The sequence below is a fragment of the Dermochelys coriacea genome, chromosome 23 (assembly GCF_009764565.3).
Source record: "Dermochelys coriacea isolate rDerCor1 chromosome 23, rDerCor1.pri.v4, whole genome shotgun sequence".
In the NCBI taxonomy this organism is placed as follows: domain Eukaryota; kingdom Metazoa; phylum Chordata; order Testudines; family Dermochelyidae; genus Dermochelys; species Dermochelys coriacea.
The window spans coordinates 4,499,391-4,520,991 of NC_050090.1; the positions used below are offsets into that span (position 1 = coordinate 4,499,391).

Below are 21,601 nucleotides of genomic sequence, written 5' to 3' on the forward strand. Positions count from 1 at the left end.
GGGGGACAGCTAAGGTTGCCTTGTGGTGTTACAGTAAGGCGTATGCCTCCAGGTGACTAGGGATTACGGACTATTAGTGTCATAACTTTTCGTGCCCTTGCCCGTGAATCAAGTATGCGGTGTAACTGCTTCATGACAAAGTTTGTGTATTAAGAGAGACAAACCTCCCATTGCCAGTTTCCTTCATTTTTTTCTTCCTGGGAGAAACTACTTTTCACTTTGCAGGGTTCCAGTTAGACTTTACAATGCAGAGCCACCCCACTCCCCTACTTGGAAGATCGGGTGGCAAAAAGTATTCTAAGGAAGGGGGATACATGCACCTACAGGCACTGACCCCTCAGATGAGATCATGCTAAATACACCTCTCGCACCTGAAAAGCCCTACCAGCCAGCACCCCGCCCCAACCCATCCCCACTGTTCCACGGGGTGGAAGATGTTCCTTAGCAAGTGACCCCAGCTCAACTGGCTCCCAGCCCTGGGTGCAGCATAGGGTTAGGAATTGTAGTGCTTGTCTCCCTCCCAAGGAAGGAACCAGTAGCAGAGAGCAGAGGCAGGCATAAGGCGGCTCTTTTTGGAACATGAAGATAAATTAACTGCTGCAGATTGATACCCATGCACCTGCAGCAAGGTAAGGGTTAAACCATTGGTGGAAGGAGGGTGGGGACTAAAAAGGTGAACATGTTTGATATTTTAATTAGCGTCATTTACCAACCCAGTTCCCCAGCAGAGCTTCCTTTTAGTGACAGTGGAAGGTTTGCACTAGGCTCAAGGGAAGAATATAGCTGCCTCTATATGTAGTAACTACAGGTAAAATTTTCTAAATTGCTTACATGATTTAGGAGCCTAAGCCTTAAATCACTTGAAAATGGGACTTAGGAGCTTTTGAAAATTACACCAAGTTCTAGTTAGTAAAGTTACTGATCCACTCAGCAGCAAAAAACAATGATGTGGGGAACTTTTAGGACCAGTTATTTCTGCCCTTTGGTTATATAGCTATCTGTGCACAGCAATAGCATGTGCAGTTGGGCCTAAATCATTTTAAAACCTGGCCCTCAGAGTCATTAGTCTCCTCGGTCAACACTCCCCACAGACGAATGGGCCAGTTCTCACATCTCAGAGCTGTGTGCACGCTGTTTTTACCAGCACTCCTTCACTTCAGAGTTGGACTGTTATCTTCACAATGTACGCAAGGGCTACATCCGTTTCTGAAGAAAAAGCTTACTATCCAGTGTGAGATTCTGTTCTTCAGAGGAGCTGATAAATACAGCAAGCAGCTCAGGAGTTTGACACCCCAGCTCCGGACAGTGTGGTCTCTCCGCCCCCCCCCATCATAGCACATCAGTACTGTGTGATACTCAAATACAAACAAAGGACAGGTTTCTCCAGAACTGACCGAATAACCATCCTGTTCCCCCCACATTGGTGATTTGTTTCTGATAGGCATTTAACTGTTCCCTATGCCTGCACCATGAAGCCTGCCTTGGTGGGCTGCTGGACAGCTTGCAGCGATACTGCCTACCCTCAAGAACAGACAAAGAGAAACAAGACAAAGAGGGGAAGCCACCAGAAGAAACTGCCGCATGGGTTGGTTTTGGAGGGCTCTCTCTCTCTCTCTCTTTTTTTTTTTTTTTTTACAAGATTGATTTATTAACTATGATACATATCACGTAAGGCCTTTAAGTTTTTACACCATTCCCATTGAGACAATTACAATACTCTGTAGCAAATACATGATTTTTTTTTTTTAACTCAGCAGAAAATGGGCTCGTTGGCCCAGAGCTTTAAACATTATCATGCACTAATTGGATTGGCCCTGGAAAATACCACAAATTGTTAAAAATGTCCTTAAAAGAAGCGTAAAGGAAATATATTCTATCACCAATAACTAAAGGATGTAGCTGTTAGGCCCCTAAAAATACAAAGAAATAACCGTTATACTTTTCTTTACATACAGATCTTCACTTTTTTTTTTTTTTTTCCTGCAAAAAACTTGTTTCGGGCACATACTTAGCTGGAACTACTAACACATTTTAATACCATTAATATGTTTGTTTTTCTTCTTCGTGAACTCAAAATATTTGTTAATTCAACATATATAGAGATCATTTTACATGTGAAAATACAAGTACCAGAAAAATAAGCTGGGTGCCGTACTAATCCAACTTTTCAGGACAAGTTTTATTCCCATACAATTTAAGAGACAGATTTTTGTTTTTAAAATGTACACAGGGAAAAAATTAAGGATTTTTTTTATTTAAACAATAACTTATGTCCTGCCTTAAACTAAATTTAAAATACAATATTCCTATTGTATTTCAATTTTACAAAAAGGGTTTTTAAACCTAGCAATAAAAACTAGGACCTATTACACAGGAAGTGGGGAGAAAAAAAACAGTGGGAGCTCTGCAAATCAATGCAGCGCTCTGGGTTAGAGTGACAGACAGACTGAATGACACATACTTGAATGAGGAAATGATTTAGGGAAACAAACTGTACGTGACTGTACAAAAAAAAATCAGACTCTGGACCACAGTTGCTGAGTCACTGAAATTAAAGACGAATAATCAGCACAGCAATTAAAGTGGAAGTGGTTAAAAAATTCATTACCCCACTCCGATGACTGTTTAACAACTATGAAATGTTACAGGTATAATCACTGATGAAATGTAATTGCCAAGTATAAGAGCCGAGCACAGATGAAAGGAAGAGCTGGCTACATGTCCGGAAACGCTCCCTAGTGTCCAATACGCATCCTTCTCCAATCCTCTTCAATCGGGTTCTTTTAAACAAGTGGCTTAAACCTCAGCTGCCTGTAACCTATTTAAAAGGGTTAAATTTTACTTTAAAATAACACAGAATAGCAAGGATCATGGATGCTCCGAGTTACACAAGAAAGGAAAAACAGAATCACAGAAAAGCTGGAGAGCACTGGATTAATGAAGCAGGTCCTAAGTGCTTCCAAAAACACATGAAGAAAACATCCATTTGCCTGACAAAACAAATGAACACTTTGGAAGAATCTTACCACTATCTCTATGATAGGTACCATAGACTACATGGGAAAGGAAGAAGACATTTCCAGCCTCTAGCAATACACTCTCCTAGGGAGATAAGCTGCACGCTGGATTGCTGATTTAGCCACGTGGTGAGCACATAGCCAAGACAGTTTTCAAAAAGCAATTAGAAATTAGAGACTATTCAAATTTCCACCCTTCGGTGCCTACTTTTCCTCCGCACCCTTCCCGCCTGCAGTAGGAACAATGCTGTTCATGGAACACAACCACATTACTCCAGGGGGAATTCTGCGCCATTGTGCACACGTAGAATTCATGTGCCATGCAGAATGTTTTGTCCCCGCAGAAAATACATTCTGTGGACAAGTTCTGCAGTTACGCCTTTCTCCCACCAGGGGTCACTGTGGCTGGGCCACTCCTGGGCAAGAGCAACCCCAGCTGCTGCTAAGGAAGAGGAGAAGTTGCATTCTTCACAGTGCCCTGTCCATGAGGCCAGGTCAAGAGGCACAGTATACTGGGGGACGGACAGTGTGGGGCACAGGATGAATGGGAGGGGGGATGCAGTGACACATGGAGACAAGGGGTGATGAGGGTACAGGGACACATGGAGGAGAAGAGGTGGGTGAGTGGGGGTGCAGGGACATATGGGGACAGGCCAGATTTGCCTAACTGAATGAGAGAGGCTAGGTGTCAACCAGCGTCCACATGTGGGACGCTCCCCAACCATCACCCTCCCTCCCACAAAAAAAAACCCAAACCCCATTCATACTTTTCCCACCCACACTCAACAATTCCCCAAGTTCATATCCAGGCTCCTTCCCCACAATTACTTCCCTCTCCCTCAGCTCCTCCGTTTGCCTGGACTCCCCCAAGTCTTTGCACTGCTTCTGAGGGGTTTGGGAAATATGTTTCTGTATCGTAGTGTAAATTAATGATTACTCAAAGTTCTGTATTTATACGCCTAGTAAGGAATCTATTTGTCAAAAAACATATCTTCAATCTTTTTGTTATCTGTATTGTTACAGACATACTTGCGGTATTTTGAAATAAATTACCAAAATAATTGAAACCGACGTGATTATATTGTGTTATTTTGAAAATAAAATATGCAGAATTTTAATATTGTGAGCAGAATTTTTAATTTTTTTGGTGCAGAATTCCCCCAGGAGTACCACATGCATGATGAAACCAAACATGCACTTCTTGTCTGTTCTAGAGCCGTTGCCTCCAATGTACAGAAAAACCACATTCCCCAGAACACAGAGAAGTCTTGACCATTTGTAAAGCACAGGTTGCATGAAAAGGATGTGAAAAACTTAGTGTGTGAGGTACAGGCAGAACATTACTGCTCAGGGAGGGACAGACGGTTAACACCTGTCCATGAGAAGCAACCAATCAGGTGCTTTGCAAACAGGTATGTGCCAGGTGATTGGAGACAATACATTCTGTAACATACACCTCTTTCCCTTAGGGTGGGCCTGCTAGTCTATCTTCACAGCAGGCAACTCCAGGGTCTTTCAGGGTAGAACAGAAATAGTTAGCAAATCCTGTAGGAAATCAATCAGCAGTGTGTTTGTTTTTTAAAAATGATGTACATTATTTCCATCCTATGGGCAAAAGCAGGCTCCCCTTCTGCATCTAGAACCTCAGACTAGATCAGTACAATTACAATGGCTGCGCCCTTCCTACACACCCCACACCTCGCTGCTTCAGTCAGCAATATACACAAATTGAGGACAAAATCTCAAGGCCACAGATGGGTGACTGGGTAGAACCAGCCTCTGCACAGTAGAGGAATCCAGGATGGGAGTTCCTGAGACTAATTGCTTTAATTCTCAGGCAGAACAACAAGAACTGATCAGTGCCTCAGGGGAAGAATGCACTACTGCTCTGCAGGGAATGGGATTTTTTTTTTTTTTTTTTTTTGTGAAGGAAGGAGTCCTGTCCTCCCAACATCCTCAGACAGGACGGCTCTGTTCTGAGCAGGCTTTGGAAAGAGGTACCAAAAAGCTGTCTAGAGAGAAGTTTAGCATCAGACCTACAGAAAGGCACGGAAACAAACCTTTTTACACAAAGCAAAATGACCCGAAAGAATCCAAAGGAAGAATACCAAAAAAAACCCCACCTTTCCCACCCTACTGCCTACAGAGAAGCAAGAGAGTCCAATAGAGCACAGATGGTTCCTTATTTTATGGTGAAAGGTTTGAAAGGAATCAACCTTGGGCTTCAACTCTCCTCCACTCAGAATGTTAGCACCACACATGCACAACCTAAGGGCTTTTGGGGAAGGGAGAAGGTTTAAGTTCTAAAAAACCATCATCCATATTTACATAAAAGCTTTTGTTTTAAAGCATGAGAATATAAAACTCGGAGGAATGCTATAAGAAGTACTTTTAAGCACATTATTCTGTCATAGGTATAACTTTAAATGCAGTGTTGTCAGTACATAAATAACCCAGCTTATTTATAGGAGGGATTCAATTCACTGAGAGCTGGCTCTGCATGCCAAAGGGCATAAGGAGGGCAGGGCATGCTTTGAGGCTATTTTTGTTTTTAATTTTGTTTTTAATTGCCTAGATATAGGGACTCAAACATCCTTGAAAGATAAAAAATAGTGATAAACCACAGATCCCATATTAAAGTGCGAGGAGACACAAGAGGATCTTTGTAGGGATTTCTCCCATTGGTACCATAGAAACTCCAGTTAAAAACTGCCCTAGGTTACTGAGGATTAGGGAGGCCACACAGAGATGGGGAGACAACAGGTTTAACAGGTGATTCGCGCACACAGCAGCGTACGTGTGGGAAAGGAGGAGGAGGAAGAAGGTGACATGCGCACACGACAGTCTAGAGGGGCCGGGGACAGGACGGTAGGGCCGTGGGCAGGACTTGATCTCTCTCTCTCTCTCTCTCTCTCTCTCTCACACACACACACACACACACACACACACACGCAAATGGAGGTGAGGGAGAGGACAGTAGGTACAGCAGTTCAGGTGCCAAATTAGCACTTTGCATGTCACATAGCACTAAACCTGCACACGCTTTTCTGTGGTGGCACCATGCCAGGGATCCAAGTCCAGATCCTGAAGGCAGATCCAAGAGGGAGCCTTGAGAACCTACCATCCTTTTCACTCATGCACAGCGTTTTTCCCCACCCACACCCCTTCAACGTTCACTCCCTACCTTTCATACTGATTTAGTGGCATCAATCAGCAGCAGGTGTTAATGCAGTGAATGGCCGCCATCCTTTGTCAAAAAAGCTGAAGTGTGTCACCTAACTGCTACCAGCTGGAGATACAAGGAGGGCCTGGAAGGTCATCCCTCTCCCACGATACCATCAGGCTGGCTACAATTTTTTTTAAGCAAACAAAATCAGAGCCTTGAGGGGACACCAGTAACGTAGTCCACCCTCCCCGTTTAGCGGGGATACTCGCACCAAGTCTTACCCACAAAGCCAGAACGTCCTCAAGGTTTAGAGAGACTTCCGCAGCCACCCAATTGAGGGCTGCTACAAGTGTCTTACTACTGCAGTCCCTGCCATGGACAAGTTAGCTGCAATGCTGTCCGTGCCTTCGGAGCCCTGTGACACACTGCAGACACACGCTTCCCTCACCACTTCATTGCACAGTAAGTGCTGGACTAAAAAACCTTTCCACCGACAAAAGAAATAAGTGTTCTAGTCCCACCACCTGCCCCCCACCCTCCCCATACACAGTTTAACAAAAGTGTTTCAGTAACAATAGTGTTGTAAAGGAATCAAAATCCAGCTTGTCTGATAGTAAACATCTACTGTGTTTCCAAACCTCTCGTCCTGTAAGTGCTAATGCCAAATTCTACCAGGGTGAGAGATATGTAGTGATTTGTCAAGGAAAAGGCAAGGCTAAGCCAAATCAAGGGCAGCCCCACAAGCCTGAACTCTCCTAAGGAACCTGCTGCACAGTAATTCCGCTTCCAAGAAAAAGGGGCCACTGATCTGTGCCACATCTCTCATCTCTCGATTAAAACCAGTGGATGGTGGGAACATGTTCGTTTTCCAGTATTCCTTTGTTCTGAAGGGCGATTCCTCTCACTTCCCATCCTGGTCATCAGTTCAGTCAGAGAAAGCTACATTCTAGCTTTGTCCAAACACAAAGCTGTACTTGTTATAGAGATACCAGGTCCAGAACTTGTGGCGATGCAGCTTTCAGAGTAGCTGATCTCCTAGCCGTGAGATTGTTCTGAGTTAGGGTTCCCATGATCAGTGAATTCTCTCTCTCTCTCTTTTTTTTTTTTTTTTTTTTTAAAGTGTTGGATGAGCCTCAACCACATCCTGTGGAACGTGTCTGGGTGTTTCTGTGGCTCTGCGCTCTGGCAGGATCTTTCCCATGCAAAGGCTGAGGGTGTTGCGAAGTGTCAGTCAAAGGACATGTTCTGTACAAGCAGCCAAGTGGACAGAAGCAATAGATCTCAGAGTCCTAGACTGAACTTGGTAGTGTTATCATGAATATAGGCTGGCTTGGATCAGAACCAATCACACTCAAAAGTGCCCCTCCCCAAACCCCTACAAACAGGAGAAAGATCCAATGTCCTCTTCAACCCAGCCCCAGGCACCAGTCCGGAACGCTCAAAGTTTGTGCCTGATGCCCCAACTTGTTCCCGCTTTCTCAAACTGCCAACACAGCTGAAGTTTGCAACAGGGTGGTAGAGAGAGGGGGACAGCAGAACCCTGGGTTTTCTTTCCAATCTCCACGCTGTGTGAGAAAAGACCAAATCTCCTTTCTCCCACACCAGTTCACAGTGTGTGCTGCTCTGCTTGAAGCTGGGGTGGGAGAAGAGGCTGGAGAGGAGACTGTGGTGATGGAGGAGGAGTCTGTGGTGGGGACGGCTGAGTCATCACAGGTATGCTGGATAAGAAAGGTGTGCTGGCAGGAACCGCTGACGGAGAACTGGGTGTAGCACTGGGGGGCTCAATAATTGGTCGATTGTAGAAAAAGAAGGGGCACTGCTGGATGAAGAGTTCAATGATTGTCTGATAGGTGCGAGTTGCAGTGAGAGCGTCCATAGTGCTGAAGTCAGGTCTCATCAAGGTTGGCCAGAAGCAGATGGAGAGGTTCTCGCTCGTCATCAGATTCATTCTGTTGTTGTGACTGACCCTGCAACAGACAACAGAGAGAGGCCGTGAGCACAGTCTGTTCACAACAGGAAGAACGCTCACATATTTAGGATGTGAAGGGTACATGGAGTAATCAGTTGGCATCCAACTCGTCCCCTTTACAGCATTATCCAAATTCCGGTGGATTAGGAAACCATGCTCAAAAACACACCCAAGCTATCGTCATGTGCCTCCTGGGAGAGCTCTCCTGCTTCCCTCCCACGGGCAGTGCAGAACGGATGAATGCAGGCTCCCTGCTGACTTCTAAACTCTGCAGCACCAGAAGTAACCCTACACATCCAGAGGCAAGTGACATTCTGAGCAGAAACTAAAGGAGTTGGAGAGATGTGGCTCTAATATAGGTTTTCCCCACAGAATTCTGCTAGCTCTGATGTAGCAACATTTATGGAACTTAATTAGCCCCCCTGATAAATGACATGCCCGCTTAATTGGGACAACTGCCAAAGAACAAATTCACTCCAGGCTGCTTCCTTACTCTATTACAGCTGCTAAATAAGTCAACATTAGCTTAATATTGTTCCAATGCTTTGTACACAGCTTATGTTAAGAAGCTGCTCATGGAATAAAAGGGACAATCCATGTATCCAACCACTATCCATGGTCATACAGAAGGAAGAGATCTTGTACATACTTGTTCAAATGAGAGATGACATATTTGAAGACCTCATAGTTCTCTTTGGAAAATTTCTTCAGCACCTCTTTGAGCGCATGTAGTTTCTGCTCTCTGTCATTAATTTCTGTCAAAAGGAAAAAAGCGATGAGAATCAGGAATTTCTGAGGAAGTGAAATGCTCATGAGCCTTTGATGAGCTGATTAAATACAACTCAAAGGCAGCCAGCAGCAAAGAGAACCTGCTCAAACATATGGATGTGAATCCCACTGGGTCTTCTCCAAAGAGCCAACCATCTCAGGGAATCTGTTCAGACAAATGTCATCCTACTGTTCAATCCAAAAGTTTATCAGCAGCAGCTAACCCTAAAGCCATGTACACTTAATTGTCGTGCCACAGATGGTGTAGGATATATTCATCCTTTAAACGCAAATATCACCACATACAGAGAAGTGCTACATCCTACTTGGTTCCATGACCTCCAGGGTGCAACAGTGAGGGAGCAGATTCATAGCTCAATTAATAAGACTTCCCTGTTAAGAATACATCATCCTTGGTGTACTGCTGTATTGCCTTTAGGGAATATAATTACCACATTTGTATCTTCCTTTTCCATCCAGTACATGGCCTAGAAAAGCAGTCAAATAGAGCTGTGTATATACCTTCGAGTAAAGCATTATCAAAGACAAACACTGGGCACAGTCAGATAAGATTGGCATCCCAACACTGGATGAACAGGGATGAAAACTTGAGCACCAGACTGGTATTTTTTATATCAAGCACATGTAAGAAAAGTAGTCCTTGTTACAACTGTGTAAGTCTCCTCCTGCACATCAGACCATAGATTGATACAGAAGCTCTGCTACAGCTCTGGGTGTCTAACTTAGACATGCCCAGAGAAGCCGGGAGGGAGGGGAGGCGCTGCAAGCTGGAATAAGCCTGGAGGCTGACACCACAGGCAATGATCTCCATCTTTTGAAGGCATCAAGATCTGGCCTTGTACCCTCCTGGCTCTAGGCCACCATTCTGAAATGGGGAGGGAAAGCAGCATTGGTATTATATACTTCCCTACCCTGCTCCTGAGCATCCTGAACAGGTGTCCAGCTCTCTCACTCTGCTTCAAGGACAGGGCAGTGACTGGTACCTCCACCATATTTGATCATCCATAATGTTCATGTAGCTCTCCAGAATAAAGGGGACAGCTTGAGCCTATTTCCCCTTATGCACGCCTTGCCATTATACAACACAGTTAAGGGGAAGAGAGGATTTACAGGATACCCATATTTATCCCACTCTAGGTATAACCTCATCCTCTACAATCAACCTGAAGTTTCAGATATGAGCAGTCACCCATTGCTGCTACGAATCATCAGTCTTTTCCACCTGTTTCAGAAGATCCTGCTCTGATGTTGAAGAGTAGAGGCACCTAACAACAAGCCAGATGATGTGGCTGAACTCTTTGAACTTGGGTTAGTTCCCAGATGGATAGCTTACCTAGGAACTGGTTGGCTTTAAGGGAGGGTTAGGGGCACTAGTACTAATCCCTGCAGCAAGAAGACAGGCAGGACTCTAGACAGGAGCAAGTTGTGCTCCTCAATGCCAGTAACCGTCCCTGATCTCTAGCATATGATTCCAACTCAGCCAACCTACATGGGACTGGGAACCACTACCAGAAGGCAGGATGGTTTGAAACCAATTAAACCAGAATGGGCAGTAGTTGAGCATTAGGCTGGAAGAGAGAAAGAACTGGTCCTTGGGAGCAAAGGTTGGTGGAGAGGTTTAAACTGAAATAAGCATGTCCCACCTTTTGCACCAGTTTAACTAAATTGCTTTAGAATCATACCTGTAAAACCATTTGAGTACATGCTACTCTGCATGTACACAAGCTGTTGGTGATTTGGAGAATTCTCTCTCCAAACCATCGGCCTTCACTAAAAAACTCTCTTTCAAAAATAATTAAATGGAAGGAAAATATGATCTTCCACTACATGGAACTATCAACTGACAATGGTGTTGTCTGGACTCCCACACCAAACCCAGCTCTATACCTGAATGTTTATCAGATTTCACATGGACGAGTGTTTTATGGTTTTACTCAAAGGTAGACCACATGCTGCTTTTAAATATCCATGAAGGGTAACATTTGGATGTACCTGGCGCTTCCTTGAAGGCAATGAGGCCTGTCAAACATTGTTCCGGTTATGTATTTACCATTCCAACAGTGGCTGTTTGTGTACTAAGATTCTGGAACAAAAGTATCCCATTGCTATTAAAAGTGATTCAGCAGTACCAGGTAACAAAAGTCCCCTCCCCTTCACGGGGACTATCAGGATAATCCATTAATACTGTCAGGTGCCTGGATATGGAGATTGTAATTAAAATAAATATGAAATATACAGAAATATACAGAAGGGAACTGAGTTAATGAGAATCTATTATTCATTTAAATTCTCAGCCTTAATATTTTATTTGCATTTTCCCCTCCATTGAATTGTATATATAAATTCCTGTTTGTGTACGTTTGTCTAGCATACCTCATTTAATTGCTCTGCTTAGCCCTTGGGTAGATGTATCACAAGTTAAAATGCACAGGACTGTGCCTCTACCACACTTAAAGATGCTGTGAATATCCGTGAAAGGGCGGTAGCAATAAGGAGGACACTTAATGAAAAGGGAAATTAAATCCACCTCAGGCTCTTGCTGTTTTAATGTGCTGTCTTCAAAGCAGAATCAACTAGGATGATGTGCGTGTTTTAGAAAGACTGCTGCACAAGAATTACTTGATTTTTCTTGCCAAGATTTCTTAAGTCAAAAAAAAAAAAAATGCAAACAAAAAGATGCTGTGCCAGCAATTCCCTCACACAATGGAATTTTTAACATGCCTTTATCTTTTCTGCCTCTAGATGGTGCCATGGCAAGGCTATCACTAACAGACCTATTTGCTTCCAGCAGGCTGAGAGCCCCTAAAGATAACTGCCAGGAGAGATCCATTTTCCAGCTGAATCTATGGCTTTCCTAGCTTAATTAATATGCATTATTTCAAAGGCTCTTCCTCTAAGGGCACTGGTCATATTAACAACCCCTCACAGCTTCATCTTAAGGATAGGGGAGGAGGAAAAGAAGTGTACTGAAGGAGGCAACTACACTCTGTGGAGGGACAGACTCTGTCCATTTAATCCTTTCCTCAGCATGATGTCCACTGCTAGCATTAGATGCCCTCAACCACTGGTGATGGTGTTCTCTTCCCTGACATTAACCCATTTACGGAAACTTTCAGCCCACTGGACTGTCAACTAGTGTCTGGAAACACAAGTTCAGCACTGAAAGCATTTATATACTCCAGCTGATCCAGGAAGAAAAACTATCTATGGAACATCGAGACATTAACAGGCAGTGGCTGTGTATTACACTGCCACCCTCTATTTGTGGCAAACAGGAACATGCTCTAGAGACCCAACTGACTGTCAAGAACCATCCTTTAGGAGTGTGGACCCAGCTCATACAGGGCAACTAGAACCAGATATAAAATCACTGGGTTGGGTTGCAGGCCTGGCACATGAGATACCAACCGCTATAATGTATTAATTGTGGCAGCGTGGGTTCTGCTGTGAGAAGACTACTTTGGATAGATCAGGGCTTGCCTGCTGATAGAGATCATGTATTGACTGGGCAGCTAGACTGAAAGCCTTGCTCAGCCCTAAAAGGTAGCAGCTGCCTCTTTGGCATGCAAAAGCAGTGGGTCAACGCCCCCGCCAAGCAGCTAAAAAAAGAAATAAAAAGGAAGGAAAAAACTTGTGCAGGGGCTAAGCTCCAGGCAGTTTAACAAGCTGAGAGACAAAGGATTCACCCTGCTGAAGTCCAAGGAAACTGGCTGCAATTTTGGATTTATACCTGCCCAAACAATGCTGACTTCAGGACCCCATTGCATCCCAGGGCAATATAATTGGAACAAGCAAATTTCCAGGTGTGCCCAAGTTCTGCATTTGTGTCTCACAATCCACGTCCTAAAGTACGTTATGTTCTAGGCAGAGGATAGAACAGTACGATTAGGAAAGCACCACAAATGTCTCAGCTCAGTTCTTGCTCTAAGCTCTACAAGCAGAGACAATTATTACTGTTGTCATGATGACAACACACAATACGGACTAAGTCAATTAAAGTTAGGAAATTTGCACTTAAAGCCAACACACTACCGGCACTATGTGCTCTGCCACTATGTTGATGCATTTCAGACAGGAGAAAGCAGTTTCCGATAATGCCAGATGGACAGAAGAATTTGGATTCTTTACGCTTTGAAACAATGGTGTCACCCACAGCCTTGTGCATACTCACTGTGGGCCTCCACCAATTCAATCTGCATATTGTACGGTACCAGGGGATCGGGCAGTTCCGAGAAGAAGCTTTTCATGGCACCAGCCACAGTATTCACTGTAAAGTCCTTCTCTGCCAGGTCTAGATTGTGATCTACAATGAAAGCATTTAACAGTTAAATCTCAGCAAACACAAGACATGCAGCTGCTGCAGTGAAGCAAATGACATGCATGAGATCCTGACAGGGAAGAGATAGAAATCACTTGGCGGGCTAAAAATGAGACTTAGAGAAAGTGCTGAAAGTAGAGGGCCTATGTGACAAACAGCTAAAACACTTGTCTTGCACAGAACACAGAGAAACCATCCCCTGCTCTTATGCAAAACTCCAATTCTTTAAGATGACGCCCATTTGACTGCTAGCTAAACAGAAGCTCTGAGGGGGCAGTTAATTTGACAGGTCCAGAAAAGGGATAAAGGAGTCCTGACTTCCAGTCTTACCCTACCCAGTAGCAAATACTGCCTGCCATGAACCTTTTGGATCTGGCTAATGAGATTACTAATATTCCTGCTTTGTCCTATTTTTCAAAGCCACCTGCAGTTTGTAAATTCTTTTCTGCTAATTTATCTATCTTCTTACAGATCCCTCCCCCAAAGCAGCTACTGATGAAGAAATTCAAATGTAACATCATTGCAGTTAACGTCTGTAGACACCTTTAAAATGTTAACAATCATGCAAGGTGAGATTATAAGAGTTTTGCTCTATCATGTCACCCTATAGTAGGCATCATCATAAAGCTCGTTTGAATCCCTAAACCTTTCATACAACTAGAGCTACATTTATTCAGTTTTAAGACACTTTATCATGTTTAAAGTCCTAATTTGCTTTTTCAGACAATGTCCCCGGCTGGGAAATAAACAAAATCCCAATGGTCAGCAAGGGCCCTGGAAGAACAAAACGGTAGAACTTACAAAAACACTGGAAATTTGAACACTAGTACACAGAAATTAGTAGTTTCATTTATCTGCACTAAATAAATCTCTTAAACACTTTGTTGAAGAAACATGTCAAACAAGAACTCCTACACAGAGTGGCAAAACCTCATGTGAATACATTAATTACAAACAACTGAACCACTCACAGAACAATGTGGAAAGAAAGGGAGAGATTTAGATAAGGGCAAAGGGAAAATATCAGACAAGATGGTCTACAGAGGCCAGGAGCAACAAAGACACACCATAAAAACTGTCAAATGTACAGGCTTTGATGTCCTAGAGCCAGAAAATACTATGTTCAAGCATTATGGTACATATTGTGATGCCATGAATTTAAAAATTAAGGCAGGAATTGCAAGGTCATGAATATCAATTCTGCCTACGCTACAAAAATAACTGCAGTTAAATCTGGTTGTCACTCAAACATATTATAACATGTTTTCGTCTCACTTGTGTCATCAGAAAAGACTTGCTCTGTTTGAAGGGATATAGCTAACTTAAAACTCATATTACTGACAATCTTTCCCCTACAATTGTTCCAAGTAATACCTATGATTACTGTAATTGAAAGATTAGAGAAAAGATATTTCTCATTGTGTTTTTCACTTTGCTTACTTTGTGCATTTGACAGCACATTGCTTCTATTCAGTTTCACTGTTTCTCCTTAAGTTAGTTTCCCAGCTATCTGTGGGTTTTCCACATAGCAACAGAAGAGAGAAAATTAAAAAGGTTATTTTCAAGGACCTAAAGTCTGTGCGGTACTCCGGCATCCTCATCTAAATTTAAACATGGAAGTTTAGTTAAATATGAACACAAACAACAATCAGTATGCTAGTCCCCATGATATTTATTTTGATTATAAATTTATTTTATGTTGCATCAACAGTTTAAGTTTTGAATGTGCTGAAAATGGGTGCATTGACAATACAAAAAAGGATCGCAATAGGTGTCTGGGACCAATGGGAGCTGGGTAAACAACAGGTCGGGCTTCTGGCAAATGGGAAGACATGGGAGGCAGTTTCGGATTGTGAGCTAAACACAACAGCTGGAAGTTTCTACTAAAATTATCAGCCCCAAGCAGTGAAACCGTAGTTTAAAATTATTTTGTTTTGTGTTTCAGAGTTAACCCCTATTAAGATAATGGAGCAGCTCACACCTCTGAGGTCTTGTCTAGATTATAGGTTTGTTTACACAACCTGGAACCAAAATATCAGTCTGTTTTAACTCGCACCCTCATCTATTTTGATGCAAATCTGCATGTGGACACACTTATTTCAGATTAAGAATGTTCTATTTTGATTAATCCAAAAGAAGTGTGCACCCACAGACTTGAGTCAAAATAAATGAGGGTGTGAATTAAAACAGATTGGTTATTCCAGTTCCAGATTGTACCCTATGAAAAAGTGTTTTTAAAGCTAAATTAATTATCATAGTTTGAAATCACTTACCACATAGCCTAGATATAGTTTAATACCTTTAAAGCCATGTTAGCTGGTACCTAATTAACTCTAGGGTGTTAACGGCATTAAAACTATTTCTACACTGGGTATAAAATAGAATTTCAAATCATGTTAACAGACATGATTTAAAATACACCTTTTACCTGTAGACTAGACAAGGCCAGAGGGCAGTTTGCAAAGCCAGAAAATAAAACCTTGCATTGATTCACACTTGTTTCACATCCACGAAGTCTAGAAACATCTTTTTAAAAAATGAAATAAAAACATAAGAATGGCCATACTGAGTCAGAACAAAGATCTTCCGATAGTGGCCAATGCCAGGTGCTTCAGAGGGAATGAATAGAACAGGTGATCATCAAGTAATCCATCTCCTCTTGCCCATTCCCAGCTTCTGGCAAACAGGGGCAAGGGACACCATATCTAGCTCTTGTATTCTAGAGCACCACCATCCCTTTTATTCTAGAGCACAAGTCTGCTTTAAGGGTCTGCTCAGCACACACAGGACCCTGATTATTTCAACAGAGCAGACATAGCCTAAACATTTTGGGAAGAACAGAGTACCAACACAGCATAACAAGAGTTACAGCAGTACTAGCTGATAATTTGGCTGATTATCACACTCTGATTGCTCAGATTTAAGAAATTAGAGCAAATTCTCAATCAGTCAATGAACAAATATTAAAGAAAGCTGTGCCCATTACATCTAATCTGAATTAAACTCATGGTCACATTCAGACCTCTCAGCTTTCAGTCCAAATGCCAGTAATAGTTTAAAAGGTGATTACAAAGGCCCAGACCTGGAATCAAAACAGATTGTATAAAAATAAATCATTTTTATCTAGACTAGACTAGATGATCCTAAGTAAATTAAAAAAAATATTTCCTATGCTACTGCCACAGCCTAACCCCTTTGCCCAATTACAGCAATAGGAACAGATATTACCTTGATCAAACTGTCTCTGCAGACTCTCCATCTCAGACTTGTTTCCACTCACACGATAGATGCCTTCAGTATTCAATCCTAGTGAAACAACAAGGAAACAAAAAGTCAGTATAAGGACTGGAATCAGAAGGGTGCAACTTTGTGGAAGTGTTATCTGGATGGAACAGAATTCTCTGTCTACAAGGAGGGGGTGGGAAAATGAATCTGTGAGAAGACTCCCATGTCATAAGAACTGGAAAGTGGTGCACAACTTTTATTCCTTAGAACGAGCAATATGCTTTGCAAAAATACTCAGAGGAGAAAAAAAGACTTGTGCTTCTCAACCAGTTTCCCTCAGAAGATCTCATGGCACTTTATAAGCAAACAGTAGTTAAGCATATATTGAGAGAGAAATATGATTAGGTCTAGTCTATACTTAAAAGTTGGGTCGACATAGTTACAGCACTCAGGGACGTGAGAAGTGCACATCCTTGAGCACGCAGCTATGCCAACCTAACCCCCAGTGTAGTTGCAGGAGAGGTAGATTCGCTACAGAAACAGAAAAAAAAAATCCTTCTGTTGCTGTATGAAATGTCTACAATACAGTGCCACAGTGACATAGTTATGGTGTTGTCACCGTGCCATTGTAGCACAGATATGGCCTGAGTCACCATTTTATAGATGTGGAAAGAACAATGGGGAAAGATGGCAGAATCAGGTTTAGAATCTGGGGTCTCTGACTCCCCCTCTGCTCTAAGCAGAGGACAATACTGGTTCTTACCTAAAATAAACATTGTGGCTACAGCAAAAATAGCTTCTATAGGAAGTTAACCTGTTAAATGAATATACTCAACAAATAACACTGTTTCACTAAATAACTTCTTGGTGCATAAAACTAGATTTTAAAAGGTGCTTCTGTTTTCCACACATCTGTGCAACAGATGGAATAAACAAGGCAAGTGACTCCTGATGTTTGTAGGTATTTGGCATCCGGCTAAGGGAAGAAGCTACCCCTCATTGCTCCTTTCCTTACTACCACCTCAAGGACAAATGCCTGTACACATAGAGATCAGTCAGCTCAGTTGCAGTAACCTCAGCATATACAGAAGAAGCAATTTGACACAAGAGGGCGAGGGTGATCACTTGCAATGCAACTAGAAGGATATGCAACTCTTGCAGTGAATCTATGAGCAGAGAAAACAAATGTCTCAATTTAGCCATCATTTTAATTGATGCTTTCCGAGAAGCCCACGTTCAGTGAGATAAAAGCAGAGAACCTGTCTTATGATACACAGTACATTAATAGTATTTGAATCTGAAGTGCAAAGGATTTATTCAATATACAGGTCATCAACTGGACAGTTTAAAAGCTTTTAATTGCTAAAGAAGTGGACTGTATCAGGGTCTCATTTCACAGAAAGCAACTCACCTCATCAGAAAAGAAAACTGGGTTAATAGACCAGCCCAGAAGACCATAAAATTCAGGGCTGGACACAAAAGAATCAGTGTCTGTGCACTTGGAAAGAAAAACAGGAGCAGCTGCCACCATGCATCTCCCTGCGGCCCAAATTCAAAGCAAGCTTGCCATTAGACAACGGGACTTATTAAGGCAAGTACCTGTTTAATGTATACATACATCAAGAAAAGACAGAGCCCCATCTCTCTGCCTTTAATCGGAAGCTCTGCTTTTCTGGTCCTTGCTTACACTTGTCTCAGGCTATGTCTACATTACTGCAGTAAGTCGACCTAAATTACGCAACTCCAGCTGGAGTCGATGTAGCTTAGGTCAACTTACTGCGGGGTCTACACCATGCTGGGTTGACGGGAGACACTCTCCCGTTGATTTACCTTACTCCTCTCATTCCTGGTGGAGTACCTGGGTCAACTGGAGAGTGCTCTGCCATCGATTTAGCAGGTCTTCACTAGACCCACTAAATCGACCCCTGGTGCATCAATCACTGGAGTGTTGATCCCGTGGTAGTGTAGACAGAGCCTCAGTTTGACTCACTAATGATGGACATACCCAAACTGTCCAAAGATGACTTAAAATTGACAGTAACTAGTTCTTAAGATTTGTTTCTGGGCTTTGCCATGCTATAAAATATTGACAGGTTTCAGAGTAGCAGCCGTGTTAGTCTGTATTCGCAAAAAGAAAAGGAGTACTTGTGGCACCTTAGAGACTAACAAATTTATTAGAGCATAAGCTTTCGTGAGCTACACGAAATGTTATATATTTCTATAAAATATTGTTCACATTAAGTGTTCCCCAGGAGTTGCACTTTCCCCAAAGATTATTGTGCTTTGCATATCATGTTTTGTTACAACCCTCAGCCCATGGTGAACTATCACTTCTACAGCACCATGTTCCCAAGAAAGAGGCAGTCTAGTCAGGGACCCCAGTCCTAGTTCCATTGTCATATAAAGTTGGAGAGCCACAGAGAAATCAAAGCAGGTATGTGCAAACTGGAAAAAGAAAGCAGTGAAAATATGAATAGCTGTTTAAAAGCCTAGTACGGTCATTAAAAGTCTACATGTGCCCTAGCTCCTGTTAGCAAGTCTGATCTCAATCATTTCTGTCACACCAAACTCACATAAAGCCAGCATCATTCTTGCCCCAAGTAACACTAGTACTGTCGAACCTTACAGCAATACTAAGCAATGAATGCACGAAACAAAAGGATCAGAGCCACAGACATTCTGGCAATTTCTTTCTTTCTTTCTCCCCCCAAAAGACTCGTTGCTCAGACATGTAGATGGAAAGGGAATAGACACTATGGGACTGCGAAGACTGCAGATGGCTCCACAATTGTTCCCCAATTAATTTTTTCTGACAGAACATTACCACTCAGCACAAAGTAAGATGAGTAATTACTTCTCTTAATGATCGTCCACCATAGCCGCTAATAAGAGAAAATGGCAAATTAATTACCAGTAGCTTAAATGAGAGGCATAATGCTGACAACATATATAATGAAAAATTGAAACAAACATAACTTGTAAATTCAAACCATCCCCCTTCATGACTGAGCAACATCAATATTTAGTGTATGCAGTGGTGTAGCCGTGTTGGTCCTAGGAAATGAGAGAGACAAGGTGGGTGAGAATATCATTTATAGGACCAACTTCTGCTGGAGAGAGAGAGAAGCTTTCAAGCTTACACGGAGCTTTTTTCAGGTCTGGGAAATACACTCATGCCAGGTCTACACTATACTCCCACTTACTTCAGAATAATTTATGTCATTCAGGGGTGTGAATAAGTCACACCGACCTAAGCACCAGTATGGACAGCACTATCATGCTGACATAACTACTGCCTCTTGTGGAGGTGGATTTATTATGCCGATGCAAGAGCTCTCTCCCGTTGGCACAGAGCGTTTTCACCAGACGCTCTACAGCACTGTAGCTCCGCTGATGTCATGCTTCTAGTATAGAGTCAGTCTCATTGTCATAGCTAAATATAAGATGGTACAGACGGTTTAGCATAAGTAGTTAGCATATTTCAAGTCACCATTCAAGGTGAAGTGGTCCATGAACATTAACTCCCAGCCATAGAAGGGGGAAAAAACTGGGGGGGGGGAAGAAGGGGGAGAAGAGAGGCACAGTTTAAGTTATAAACTGTTGTAATAAGCAATAAATCCAGTGTGTCTATTCAGGTTTCAGAGTAGCAGCCATGTTAGTCTGTATCTGCAAAAAGAACAGGAGTACTTGTGGCACCTTAGAGACTAAAATTTATTTGAGCATAAGCTTTCGTGGGCTGTAATTTTGCAACAGAAAAGCTTAAAAAACAGACTCCAACGAGAAACTGCTGAACTTGAATTAATATGCAAACTAGATACCATTAACTTGGGTTTGAATAGAGACTGGGAGTGGCTTGGTCATTACACATATTGAATCTATTTCCCCATGTTAAGTATCCTCACACCTTCTTGTCAACTGTCTAAATGGGCCATCTTGATTATCACTACAAAAGTTTTTTTTCTCCTGCTGATAATAGCTCATCTTAATTAATTAGCCTCTTACTCCACCTTTTCATATTCTCTCTGTATATAAATAAGAACAGGAGTATTTGTGGCACCTTAGAGACTAATAAATTTATTTGATATAATCTTCTTACTATATGTTCCATTCTATGCATCCAATGAAGTGGGCTGTAGCCCACCAAAGCTTATGCTCAAATAAATATGTTAGTCTCTAAGATGCCACAAGTACTCCTGTTCTTTTTGTCTTTATTCAGTCATGATTTTTAGTATCTAGCTAAGTTATGAATTTAAGCTCACAGGATCATCTTTTGAAGGGATTTCTTTGAGGATGAGGACTCTTCTGGTCTTCAAACCACCCCCCACGTTCTCCAAGCTTGTCATGAGAAGCAAATGACCCACAGACCAGGACCACCAACTCAAAGCAGCACCAGATCCTGCCAAAACAGCACATGTAAAATTTGTAGCCATACTTCCACTGCTACTATGCTCTTGATGAACTCTCACAAAAAAATTAATAGAAGATAATAACACTATCATTTGGGGTGAACACTTTTGACAAAGCGATCACTCTATATCTGACATCACAGTCTTCAGCCTCAATGGAAACCTGCACGACACTGGCAAAAGATAAGCTTGGGAGCTTAAATTCATAACTTTGCTAGATACGAAAAACCATGGACTCAAGAGAGACATTGGATTTACGGCTTATGCTAAACAATCTGTTCCACTGTACTTCGATATGGCACTGAGTACATTTCCCAGACCTGAAGAAAAGCTCTGGGTAAGCTCAAAAGCTTCTCTCTCACCAAAAGTCGGTCAAATAAAAGATATGACCTCATCCACGATGTCTCATCAGTATTTAATAACTGACTTAATATTTCCTGCAATCCACTTCCATGTTTATTTTATGAAATCCTGTTTTACACCAGCCACACAGACATTACAAAGCTGTAGCATCAAGACAGGCTAAACATCATTTGACCTGAACTGAACTATTAATATCAACCACTAATTTCATATAAGCAGAAACAAAACCTAGGAAGAAGCTGCAAGGAGTAACTTGACTTTAAAAAACAAAGCCCTGTCTACATCATTGCTAACATGGGTGCAGCTCCATCAGTTGTGGCAATGTTGGGAGCCCTAGCACAGAAGGGC

The 21,601-nt window shown here is 42.3% G+C and overlaps 1 protein-coding gene across 2 annotated transcripts in view; it reads right to left on the reverse strand.

Annotated features, from left to right (window-relative positions):
- Positions 1-1,617: 1,617 nt before the first annotated feature.
- ARHGAP35 (Rho GTPase activating protein 35) overlaps positions 1,618-21,601 on the reverse strand; it is a 111,521-nt gene continuing 91,537 nt past the window's right edge. For both annotated transcript variants that reach the window (XM_043501612.1, XM_043501611.1), the window contains exons 4-8: positions 16,488-16,565; positions 13,113-13,244; positions 8,802-8,907; positions 5,953-8,150; positions 1,618-5,911 (exon numbers count right to left, since the gene is read on the reverse strand). In XM_043501612.1, the coding sequence (XP_043357547.1) occupies positions 7,790-8,150; positions 8,802-8,907; positions 13,113-13,244; positions 16,488-16,565 (677 nt within the window). In that variant the 3' untranslated portion in view covers positions 1,618-5,911; positions 5,953-7,789. The remainder of the gene's footprint in view (positions 5,912-5,952; positions 8,151-8,801; positions 8,908-13,112; positions 13,245-16,487; positions 16,566-21,601) is intronic.